The 13,332-nt window shown below is 36.4% G+C and overlaps 1 protein-coding gene across 18 annotated transcripts in view; it reads right to left on the reverse strand.

Annotated features, from left to right (window-relative positions):
* SOX5 (SRY-box transcription factor 5) overlaps window positions 1–13,332 on the reverse strand; it is a 1,103,086-nt gene that overhangs the window by 14,008 nt on the left and 1,075,746 nt on the right. For all 18 annotated transcript variants that reach the window (XM_043882232.1, XM_043882231.1, XM_043882225.1 and 15 more), the window contains one exon: window positions 289–397. In XM_043882232.1, coding sequence (XP_043738167.1) covers window positions 289–397 — 109 coding nt within the window. The remainder of the gene's footprint in view (window positions 1–288; window positions 398–13,332) is intronic.

Here is a 13,332-nt window from a genome sequence, read left to right on the forward strand (position 1 = left end):
TGACGACTGACAGCATGCGCTTTATACTCACGCCATCTTGAATCCTAGACCTGCCCTTTAGCACTTACAGCTCTGTGGTCTTGGAAAAAATGACTACAAATTCCTAAGGGCCAATCTCTCTATCTGTAATAGATGTTACCTCACAGAGTGTGCTGGGGAGAACACGTGAACTCTTACTGTAATGATCAGGTACGAGGCGGCTGTCTGGTATAATTTTTAGTAGTTTTAATTGGCATTAAACAGACACTTCTGCACACTATTGGAATAGATATGAAAACTTTCACAAACCATCAGAATCTCCACTCATATTGAAATCCATCATGGCATGGCTAAATTTTCCTTCTTCATTCTGTTTAACTGCCAGTTGCTGAGTCAGACTCTCCAGTGTTGTTTTTTCCTTTAAAAAAAGAAATTTATAATGAGATCTCAGTCTGGAAATCATAATTATTCAAAGGCTTTTTTTTCCCCTCCCTTTGGGCCATATATGGGCCATGTTTCTAACAACTCTAAAAGTTATTTTTTTTCCCCCCTTTGGGTACACTTGCTTCTGGAAGAGATGCGATGTTGATTTATTCACCTTTGCACATGCAGCATGTTACACTGAGGTAAGTGAAGCCAGTGATCAGTAGGAATTTTGAAGGAACTCTGATTTTCAGAATCCCCTTATACAGTCTTGGCATTTGGGTTTGCTAAGCCGCAAGGATGTATGCTGGGATCCTTGGAGACAACCTTCCCAAATCACAAAATGTGCACAGAAATTTCATGGAAGCAACCTGTTTTTACAGCATTTGGAATGCCTCCTTTATTTTTAGCCAGACAGTAGAAGTATAGAAGTGGCATGGGGCCCAGAGAGAGTCTCCCAATAGTCAGGTGACCAAATGATAGAAACGTAATCCACAGTAGTGTCCTCTGGTTGCCGTCTCCCTAAATGCCATCTGCATCTCTCATGTAAGGGTAATGAAGACGCTTAAATATTCATTGCTAATTGCTTGTCAAGTCTCTGTACATTCGATGTGAGTGCCTGCTACTTGGACCACAATTTGATTTGGATTTGCTAAGCCAAAATATTGAGTTGGCGAATTATTTGAGATAACAAATATACCAAATTTAGATCTGCAAAGACATCAAGTCATTTGAAAGCATGCAGTGCTTGATTTGAATTCATGAGAACATGGCATCACAAAGTAAATTATTTTCAAGAAAAATATAATGCTTAATCTAAACCACATGAGATTTTTAAACTATTTCCAAGTTAAGTAATTGGGTGATTTTAAGCACAGAAAAGCATACAATAAAAGGTTTACAACTTTCTCTAGCACTCTCCATCATTGATCTGAGGGTGATATGGCTACAGAACAGCTTTCAGAAAAGCACGTATTGGATTTCATAAAATTTGCCCAGGTTTCTTTTTAATTATGCACTTCATTTTCTCAGGAACACAGTCATGAATTACACAAATGAATCACATTTACTGCAGAACAGCTATAAAATGACACAATAAAATGTTCACAGAAAATAATCAACTATTTAAGATAATCATTACAGGGAAGGGACCCAACGAATGTTTCTAACAAGAACCAACAGGACATTGAAATTCTTCATACAGTACATACTTTATCTCTACAAAATCTCTGACAGTAGTACAACCATACTAGATGAAAAATTCTCTTAATTCAGTGGCTTTGGAATCCATGTCTCTGTTCATCAAAGCTGGATACATGATTAAATAGACAACATTTTAAATTGTCAATTGATATAAAATAAAATAGGGGAACTAGAAACAGAAGAGTTTATATCAACTTTGGTTCTATAAGATTATATACTACTGACATTGAAATAAATTATATATTTAAAAACATACAGCCTTGCCCAATTTGTTTTGGGAATGAAAATGGTACTTTCAGCTGCTTTGTATGTTCTGAATTTTTTTTGCTGAGAATCTGCTGTATATATTCAACCAAGCCCAGGAGCACCAAGGACACCAGCTTAACAGGCTATCTTTATAGTAAATGTAGCTGCTAGAACAGAAGACAGTTACATTAAAAAAGAAAAAAAGAACAAACCACATTCCATCAACATGATATTAGAGTCTCTGGGTCAATGAAGACTTTACTATCTTTGAGGAATATATTGGGCATGGATTGCCTCTCAGGTTTTGATTTAAAAGTGTATAGGGCAATAATGCTACATATTTTCTAGAGAGTTTTCCATTTTGAAGTAAAGTCTTTAAAGAAGAAACAGCAAAATGAAGGCAGTCGGGGTGAAAAAAAGAATGAAATGTTAAGTGACTCTGAAGATTCGGCATTCAGCTGTATGAATCTTGCACCATCTTACCAAGGAGCAAATTAGTAAAGGCCAAGCTAAAGGACTAACTTACTAAAATTAGTAAAGGCCAAGCTAGAAAGTCACAGGTAGTTCTTACAATAAGTAACCTCTAATCATCTACCTCTAAAGCACAAAGTATAATAAAATGATTCAATTAGTTACCCCAAAGTGGAATTTATGATACTTAAGAGGATGTCAGTAGGAGACAGTGGAAGTAAACACAGTAAACTGTACTTCTTTTGTGACCTTTTGCATAGTCATTTAAGCTAATTCTCAGACACATTAATAGGGAAAATGAGAGGTGACTAGAGGAATTGAAGAAGATGTGGCGTACCTTTAACTAAAACACCTTAAAATAATATGTAAATCAAAATGGTAACATTGCCACAATTTAAAAACTCTGACAATAAATTCAGAAGAGAGAAGAATTAAGGTAGGGGGTATATCATAAAACCCATGAATGGTTACATGATAAATATATCGAATGTGTATATACATGTGTGTGTGTGTGTGTGTGTGTATATAGATATGTGTATATATATATATAAAATATGTATAATACAGTGGTTACATAGTAAATAATTAGCTATACAATTCCAGATGAAAACTGATCCTGCTATAAAGGTTCATATTTAGTTCTTCTGTATACAGGTATCTATGTGTGAGCAAGATTCCAGGTAATATATTGAATTGCCAAAGGAATGACCTGGATTTAAGAATAGTCTTCAAAACTTTAAATTCAATCTATTCAGGAATATAGTAGGTGAATCAGACAAATGATATAAAGCACAGATGCTGGTACACTGGGAAGATTCTTTTCATTCCATTTCATCTAATCCCATATATCCCTGGCCATCCCCTTCCCAAAGAGACCACCTGTGCACTGTCACGTGTAAACCTCAATCATTTTGATTCTGAAACTTGGGTTAAAGACTTCCTTTTCAAATGTGTGATTGTTACTGATAAAGGTGATTCCCAAAGTTATCCTAATGAAATTAATCCTTTCTAAATTTTTGAAGGCATGAGAATACCAGGCCACCTAACCTGCCTCCTGAGAAACCTGTATGCAGGTCAAGAAGCAACAGTTAGAACTGAACACGGAACAACAGACTGCTTCCAAATTGGGAAAGGAGTACATGAAGGCTGTATATTGTCACCCTGCTTATTTAACTTACATGCAGGGTTAAGTTCAGTTGCTCAGTCATGTCTGACTCTTTACATCCCCATGACTGCAGCACACCAGGCTTCCTGGTCCATCACCCACTCCCGGAGCTTGCTCAAACTCATGTGCATCAAGTCAGTGATGCCATCCAACTATCTCATCCTCTGTCATCCCCTTTTCATCCTGCCTTCAATCTTTCCCAACATCAGGGTCTTTTCCAATGAGTCAACTCTTTGCATTAGGTGGCCAAAGTATTGCAGTTTCAGCTTCAGCATTAGTCCTTCCAATGAAAATTCAGGGCTGATTTCCTTTAGGATTGACTGGATGGATCTCCTTGCAGTCCAAGGGACTCTCAGGAATCTTCTCCAACACCACAGTTCAAAAGCATCAATTCTATAGCACTCAGCTTTCTTTATAGTCCAGCTCTCACATCCATACATGACTACTGGAAAAACCATAGCCTTGACTAGATGGACCTTTGTCGGCAAAGTAACGTCTCTGCTTTTTAATATTCTGTCTAGGTTGGTCATAGTTTTTCTTCCAGGAAGCAAGCATCTTTTAATTTCATGGCTGCAGTCACCATCTGCAGTGATTTTAGACCCCAAGAAAGTTAAGTCAGCCACTGTTTCCAGTGTTTCCCCATCTATTTGCCATGAAGTGATGGGACCAGATGCCATGATGTTCGTTTTTTGAATGTTGAGTTTTAAGCCAGCTTTTTCAGTCTCACCTTTCACTTTCATCAAGAGGCTCTTTAGTTCTTCTTTGCTTTCTGCCATAAGGGTGGTGTCATCTGTGTATCTGAGATTATTGATATTTTTCCTAGCCATTTTGCTTCCAGCTTGTGCTTTATCCAGCCTGGCATTTCACATGATGTACTCTGCATATAAGTTAAATAAGCAGAGTGACAGTATACAGCCTTGACGTAATCATTTCCCAATTTGGAACCAGTCTGTTTGTCCATGTCCAGTTCTAACTGTTGCTTCTTGACCTGCACACAGTTTTCTCAGGAGGTAGGTAAGGTAGTCTGGTATTCCCATAGAATTTTCCACAGTTTTTTGTGATCCACATAGTCAAAGGCTTTGGCATAGTCAATAAAGCAGAAGTAGATATTTTTCTGGAACTCTCTTGATTTTCTGATGATCCAGTGGATGTTGGCAATTTGATCTCTGGTTCCTCTGCCTTTTCTAAATCCAGCTTGAACATCTGGAAGTTCATGGTTCATGTACTGTTGAAGCCTGGCTTGTAGAATTTTGAGCATCACTTTGTTAGCATACGAGATAAGTACACTTGTGCAGTAGTTTGAACATTCTTTGGCATTGCCTTTCTTTGGGATTGGAATGAAAATTGATCTGTTCCAGTTCTGCAGCCACTGCTGCATTTTCCAAATTTGCTGGCATGTTGAATGCAGCATTTTCACAGCATCATCTTTTAAGATTTGAAATAGCTCAAGTGGAATTCCATCACCTCCACTAGCTTTGTTCGTAGTGATGCTTCCTAAGGCCCACTTGACTTTGCATTTCAGGATGTCTGGCTCTAGGTTGGTGATCACACCATCGTGATTATCTTGGTCATGAAATTCTTTTTTGTATAGCTCTTCTGTGTATTCTTGCCACATCTTCTTAATATCTTCTGCTTCTGTTAGATCCATACCATTTCTGTCCTTTATTGTGCCCATTTTTGCATGAAATATTCCCTTGGTATTTCTAGTTTTCTTGAAGAGATCTCTAGTCTTTCCCATTCTATTGTTTTCCTCTATTTTTTGCATTGATCACTGAGGAAGGCTTTCTTATCTCTCCTTTTTATTCTTTGGAACTCTGGATTCAAATGGGTATATCTTTGCTTTTCTCCTTTGCCTTTCACTTCTCTTCTTTTCTCAGCTATCTGTAAGGCCTCCTGAGACAACCATTTTGCCTTTATACATTTCTTTTTCATGGTAGTGTTCTTGATCACTGCCTCCTGTACAATGTCACGAACCTCCATCCATAGTTCTTCAGGCACTCTGTCTATCAGATCTAATCCCTTGAAACTATTTGTCACTTCTACTGTATAATCATGAGGGATTTGATTAGGTCATACCTGAATGGTATAGTGGTTTTTCCTAGTTCAATTTATAATGAGTTCACTATCTTGGCTACAGTCAGCTCCCGGTCTTGTTTTTGCTGACTGTATAGTACTTCTCCATCTTTGGCTGCAAAGAATACAATCAATCTGATTTCGGTATTGACCATCTGCTGATGTCCATGTGTAGAGTCTTCTCTTGTGTTGTTGGAAGACGGTGTTTGCTATTCCAGTGCGTTCTCTTGGCAAAACTTTGTTAGCCTTTACCCTGCTTCATTCTGTACTCCAAGGTCAAACTTGCCTGTTACTCCAGGTATTTCTTGACTTCCTACTTTTGCATTCCAGTCCCCTATAATGAAAAGGACATCTTTTTTGGTGTATAGAAGTTCTTTTAAGCCTTTATAGAACCATGCAACTTCAGGTTCTTCAGCATTACTGGTCAGGGCATAGCCTTGGATTACTGTGATATTGAATGGTTTACCTTGGGAACGAACAGAGGTCATTCTTCTGTTTTTGAGACTACACCCGAGAATGGCATTTTGGAATCTTTTGTTGACTATGAGGGCTACTCAATTTCTTCTAAGGGATTCTTGCCTACAGTAGTAGATATAATGGTCATCTGAGTTAAACTGGTCCATTGCCATCCGTTTTAGTTCACTGATTCCTAAAATGTTGATGTTCACTCTTGCCATCTCCTGTTTGACCACCTCCAATTTATCTTTATTCATGCAATATTGTGCTTTACAGCATCAGACTTCATATGTCAGTGTCATATCTTTTCACCTTTTCATACTGTTCATATGTAGAGTACACTTTGTGAAATGCTGGGCTGGATAAAGCACAAGCTGGAAGCAAGATTGCCGGGAGAAATATCAATAATCTCAGGTACACAGATGACACCACCCTTATGGCAGAAAGCAAAGAAGAACTAAAGAGCCTCTTGATGAAAGTGAAAGGTGAGACTGAAAAAGCTGGCTTAAAACTCAACATTCAAAAAATGAACATCATGGCATCCTGTCCCATCACTTCATAGCAAATAGAAGGGAAACAATGCAAACAGTGACAGACTTAATTTTCTTGGGGTCCAAAACCACTGCAGATGGTGACTGCAGCCATGAAATTAAAAGATGCTTGCTTCCTGGAAGAAATGCTATGACCAAACTAGACAGCATATTAAAAATCAGAGACATGACTTTGACCACAAAGGTCTGCATATTTAAAGCTATGGTTTTTCAAGTAGTCGTGTATGGTTGTGAGAGCTGTACTATAAACAAAGTGATTGCCGAAGATCTGATGCTTTTGAACTGTGGTGTTGGAGAAGACTCTTGAGAGTTCCCTGGACTTCAAGGCGATCCATCCAGTCAATCCTAAAGGAAATCAGCCCTGAATATTCACTGGAAGGACTGATGTTGAAGCTGAAACTCCAATTCTTTGGCCACCTGATGCAAAGAGCTGACTCATTGGAAAACCCTGATGCTGGGAAAGATTAAAGGCAGGAGGAGAAGAGGATGGCAGAGGATGAGATAGTTGGATGGCATCACTGACTCAATGGACATGAGTTTGAGCAAGCTCCAGGAGTGGGTGATGGACAGGGAAACCTGGCATGCTGAAGTTCAAGGGTTGCAAAGAGTTGGACATGACTGATCCACTGAACTGAACTGAAATAGAGGCAGCTGAATCAAAACGAAGGCAGTAAATTTCAGGTGGAGAGCTGGTAAATGGGAAGTTGTTGAAAATAAGAAAAATGCTTTTGTGAAAATAGAAAAATACATTGATAGGTAGAGGTGACAATTTTACCAATTATACTCTTAGTTCCACTGGCTGATGAAGAGCACATTAGTCAAGAATCTGTACAGAAAAATACCCCCACATACACCCAGTCTTGGTTCTGGAACACACATCAGTATAGCACTCATTCTTTAAAATGCCCTCTCAATGCTATTCAAACACTGCCCTGAAACTTACAAGATTCATTCATGTTCTCTCTTTTACTTTTTTCCTATTAGAAATAAAGCAAACAACAAGAAGAAAAAACATATTTAAAGCAATACTGGCCAAAATTCTGAACAGCCCTGAGGAACATCAGAATACAGGGTGTAAACAGATTAATGACTACAAAGAAGTCAACATGAAACAGTCCTGAGGATTTGCAAATAATGATCAAATAAGATGACCCATATGCTTTCTCTCTTGGATAAAAACTTCCTATTGGATCACAGCTAGAGTTCCTTTGGAAAGATGAGTCCTTTCTGGCTAATCAAATCTTATACAACTGTGTGAGTTTACTAAGATCAAGGAGAAACGTTAGGTAAAGTCTGTTTTTACTAGAGAAAATTTTCTGATCCTATGTTGACTTGGACAAATATTCAAGTGAATTGTATCTAATCTACAGAAGAAAAGAAAGTTTTAGACAATATAGTTTCTTGGGGTCAGATGAATAACTCTAAAACTCAATATTCAAAGAACCATCATTAATGTGTTAATATTCTCTTAGGGAACTGGCAGCTGGTCGCAGGTTCTGTGGCTTATCCAATAACTTGAATAATGGAAAACAGCACATGTACTGTTTGTCCATGACACCAGGCTATGGACAGGAATCAACAAGGAGAGCCAAGAAATAGCTAAAGAGATGTGGGCAATTAGTTGATTAGAAGTGGTCATTAAAGATCAGTGCTTTTTAGGCCAACAATATTCCAAATGGCAAAAGGGTACAGATCAATGGTTAAAGGACATATTTAAAAATACAGACAATAACCTATATAGAAAATAATGACTTTGGGATCAGGAACATGAGATAACTAAACTCTGTCATATACATTAGCCATGCTACTTAAGACAATTAACCTCCCTGAGTTTCAGGGTCCTAATTTGTAAAATGGGGTTTTAATATATGATAGATATTTATTATTAAGTTTAAAAAATGAAGAAGATATACTTTTAACATTACAGAAAAAGTAAATGAGAGAAATGGAAAAGAAAAAATTCTTCCTAGAATACAAGAATTACAGGAATAGTTATTTCAATATGCATATTAAGTATCCTGCTGTGATTATGACCCTTTATTGTCCATAACCATAGTGGACAAATATGCATTAAAATGGAGATGCTTGTAACAACTCTAAAAGTTGTTGGGATTTTTCTTCTCCTGTGCATCATTCCTGACAATATATTTAATCTTTTTTATTTTTCAGTTATTACTCAGGCATGATATAAGACTGCTGCTGCTAAGTCACTTCAGTCGTGTCCAACTCTGTGTGACTATAAGACTAGTATTATTTAAATTGAAAAGTACTCCTACTCCATTTCTTCAACTTATGTAGAAAACAACTAAAAATTCACTGTGTTTGTCAAGGCTCAAAGGCACATCCTTGTTGATATTTCATGGAGCAGTCAAAACAAAACAAAAGAAACCCACACAAATTGTGCTCTAGAGGAAGTAGATATACTTCCTTAGTGTCCTAAGCCTAAACAGTACATGAGTAGATGCTTCCTCTATGACTCCTTGAAATTGGGATTTATAAGTGATGAGCTGTGCTCACCATCAGACAAACAAACACAAAGAGATGGGCTGTGGATCAGCTATCATAATGGACATCCCTGAAATAAAGCCCACAAAGCTATAAAACTCATAAAAAGCACATGCATGAAATGACAGAATAGAGTGTGGCTGTCAAATGTTGACTCAGTAACAGTTAAACCCCTTCTGGCTGCCCTTTTTTATGATCTCCTTCTATACTAATGGCACGGGAAGAAGAAAGAAACAAAAAAGGTTTTTAACCCTCCAATTATGTGAACCTCAGAGACCACCAAAGAAGATGAAAGATTATTTATAATGTCACAACGATTTATCAGTTGGAGATTTTTTTTCATCAGCTTAAGTAGAATATAAAGAAACAATGAACGTGCCTAAGACAACCCTCCATCTCTCAGTTTCACCCTTGTTTACTGAGATTGCCATTTTCTAAAAAAAAAAAAGCATCCACCCTGTAATATAACTGCACAAATGGAAGAGAAAGCTTTGTTGTAAAAGCTTTACAACAAATAATGTACAAACACACACTCACACACACACACTTTTCGTCCAGCACCAACAAAAATGTAATCTGAAGAAATTTTTCACTTATTTTGTTCTGGTAAAATGTGAATTTTGCAGACACTTTGGTACTCTCTGACACTTTGGTATTCCTTAGGAATATTTTTCCATTCATTTTCTCCATCAGAGAATCATGAATATATGAACTAAGGGATAGGAGGGGTCTATAAATATCTTTTGGTTTAGTCATCTAAAAAAAAAGCCTTATCTAATCCTGATTTTTTCCCTTCCAAATTCAGAGATTCCTATTGTGAAGAAAATAATAAATTAGAACCTAAATTTTGTTTCCAGAATCTAATTTCTTTTTGTGAACTCTGGAAGCTAGCTTCATATGTTTCTTGAAGTATAATCCTTGCTGAATTTCATAGAAACTTAGCTTCATCAGGAAATCTGATCAAAGTGAATTGTATTGGCAGATCAAGTTTTCTTAAGAAGTATTATGAAGCTAAAGGTAGATGAAATTGTTTTGAAGGAAATACACAGCTTCTATGAATTCAAATCTTAATCTGAATGAATTTCCAAGACAGAAAAATGACTTGTGGGTAAAATCAATGAATCCCTATTTATAATTTTTAAAGTGGGAAATTATTATGATTGTAAAGTGGGAAAGATATTAGAAAGTTTAATATAAAGAACTAATTCTGATTTTCATGAATAAAGAGAAAAATTGAGGAATAATGACCTGAGCACTTAATGTATGTTCTGGAAAAGACAGAGTTGATTGTTATTTGTTCAGGGCCCTTCGTAGAGGAGGTGGGGACAAGAAGCTAATACAGATTTATTAAGAAAATCTATGTTGTAATGGTCTAATTTCTTCTTCTACAAAAATTGGAAAACAGACTAGAGAAGCTCATGGCCATAGTGTTTTGAAATTCAGCTCAGCTTTGGGTTACGTTCCTATCAATATACTTGTCTTCATGGAGAAAGTGCATAGGGCCTTACAAAAGAGAGTTGAAGAGGAGATCAACAATCTCTGTCTTTAACTATCTTAAGAAACTCCAGGTTTATGAAGAACCAAGACCTGCTGTTTGTGAAAAAGAGACAGGATTTGGCCATATGTAATAAAACAAAAGAATACTAACCAATGGCTGTAAGCTACCAAGTGAAAGAATATGAACCACTGAAGAAAGAGTTATATTAAAAAAATATGTCTATTCCTTGAATGGGCTGTCTTAGGATGCAGAAATTTTCACCTCTCTGGAGGCTTTCAAGTATTGGCCATATGAATACCTTCCTGGCAATGCAACATCAGATAATAGGTTGCATTAAAGGCCCTTTTCAGTTTCTTTCAATTCTGTGTTCCACTTGACTGGAATTGCTCAAACAAAACTAAAATATTTTGACAAATATATAAAGATATACATGTTTCTCCATCCATGATGATAATTTCCTCAGAAGCTGTTAATTAGTTTCAAAATGTAAAGGCACTCCATTTATAGTTGAGAATGCTATAGCCATTTTCTTAAATTCAAGGAAGATACTTCAAATTATGAAACAAAAGCTAAAAAAGATATGATTACTAAAATAAATTTGGTGAAGGGACTGTCCAACAATACTAAGATTTACATATTTAGGTACATGGTGAAGGACACAGTCTTCTGTCCAAATTCAACATTACTGCCATGTAGAGGAAGGAGTCATTGAGTGTGGAGGTGTAACGCACAGAAAAGCAAACTCAAAGGAATCCGTAAGAAACATAAAATTCACAAAGAGGGTATATATGAATAATATCATGGTAAAATACTGGTCCTTGCTTACATGTCCCAGGGGTGGTTATGGTTTGGAAAGGAGAGGTAGGAGAGGAAAAAACTAAGACCAGGGTTTCAAGTGTCAGAAGTCAGCCAAAGTCTAAAAAAGAGAGTTTATTTCAAACCATGGTATATACAGATACTATGCACATCAAGTCAGATCTCAAGGGTTAATGTGAGAAAAATAGGAGGCCAACAAAGAAAAATAGAATTCACAACCTACACAGGATGTCCGGTAGGTGGGAGGGCTGCATAGATGTAAACACAAAGCTGGAATGAGGTCTGATGATAATTGTTCTATAAACAATGGGTAACTCAGTTACTGAGCTACAGAATTGTATAGAACTTTTTCATTTTTCCATTTCATAGAATAAAGTTGTAAAACTGTCTGCCTTCTTATGAATGTAGCCTCAGTAGCCAGTAGTTACTTCAGTTAAATAAATATAATTAGACTATTTTAAAGAGAAATGGTTTGGTTCCGAAATACTGGGTCTGACAAATAGAAACAGGCATAACAGGGTTATAGTTCACTTTTCAATTATCCATGGTAGTTTTAGAGAAAAACTTAAGAGTAGAATAGATATTTAAAATCTCATTTGAATGAACAGCCAAAACTTCACATGTTTTATGAGCGCTGCTATGAGAAGCAAAATAAATAAGATTGAACATATTCTTTCTGTTTTCTGGCTCATTCTCAAAAGAAGGGGGCTGGTGTGTAGTGAAAAAAGGGAGACCTACAAAGGGAACAGAAACAGGAAAAACAAAGAAATGAAGAAAAGATACAGACAGAGGCTATGGAGAAGCTGGTTGCTAAAAGGATTTTTTTTGTGTGAAAAATCCTCAAAAATGTACTAAGTAATATACATGGCCAACGCTGGGGTACAAGGTAATCAAACAGGCACTGGCTTTCGTCTTGTATGTCTTCAGCATGGTCCATTAGAAGAGAGGCTGAAATTTGAACCAGAGGACCTTGGTTTAAAAACTGATCTACCACTTGAACTCCTGTAATAACCTCACATCTCAAGTTTTGTTTTTTTTAAAATTTTTAAAACAAAGATTGGAATACTGTCCTGTTTATACTATGGTACTAAACTGAAATTTAATGTGAAAGCAATTGGAAAAAGGTAAGATACAAACTAAATATATCAGTAGCCATTATTACTCCTTTATTAGTTGTATACTCATAAACAAGTCTTATTTGTAAAAGAAAAGGTGCAAGTGGAAAGACTCAATGGGAACCTTTGAAATAAATGCTAAACTCAGAATATTTTCCTCATAATTTTAAATCCATATTGTTAATGTTATTTGAGATAAACAACAAGAAAACACAATATATCTACTAAGTATGAGAATAATTGAAAAACAAATGGTTCTTTGATTAGTTCAGTGCCTAATGTTGAACTGTCTTAAAGACAACTATTTAATCTTGAGGCTAAGAAAGGGAGAAGGGAAGGAAAGGCCATTCTTAGTAGACCAGGTTTTTAAAAATAACATTTCTGGTCCAACAACAAAAGTGATTCTTATTTTACTTAGAAAACTTGAAAAAAATCAGAAATGTGGGTACATACATGTAAATTTACAACCCCGTCATCTTGGCATAATGATTGTTTATTCTTCTTCTGGTCTTTTATCTGTGCAACATGGAAATGTACTTTAAAAATATCTAGATTATCTCCACACAGTGTTTTCAAATGTGCCTTTTTCAGGAATCTTATCGTGAGCCTATCCTCATATCCTTAAATGAATAGACAATTTCAATCATCAGAGAGGCCTGTGGGTGTCTATCTGAAAGCCCAATTTGGCATGCCCTGTGTGTCTCTTTTTATTGGACCATCCTGCACTAACCCCTCTACCAGAATGATGTAAAGAACACAAGACTCTCTGTTTGGAAACATGCACAGCTTTTCTAGGCTTGAAAATTAAACCATAAAAAGTTTACTAGAAAA

This window comes from Cervus elaphus, chromosome 22, assembly GCF_910594005.1.
Source record: "Cervus elaphus chromosome 22, mCerEla1.1, whole genome shotgun sequence".
Lineage (NCBI taxonomy): Eukaryota > Metazoa > Chordata > Mammalia > Artiodactyla > Cervidae > Cervus > Cervus elaphus.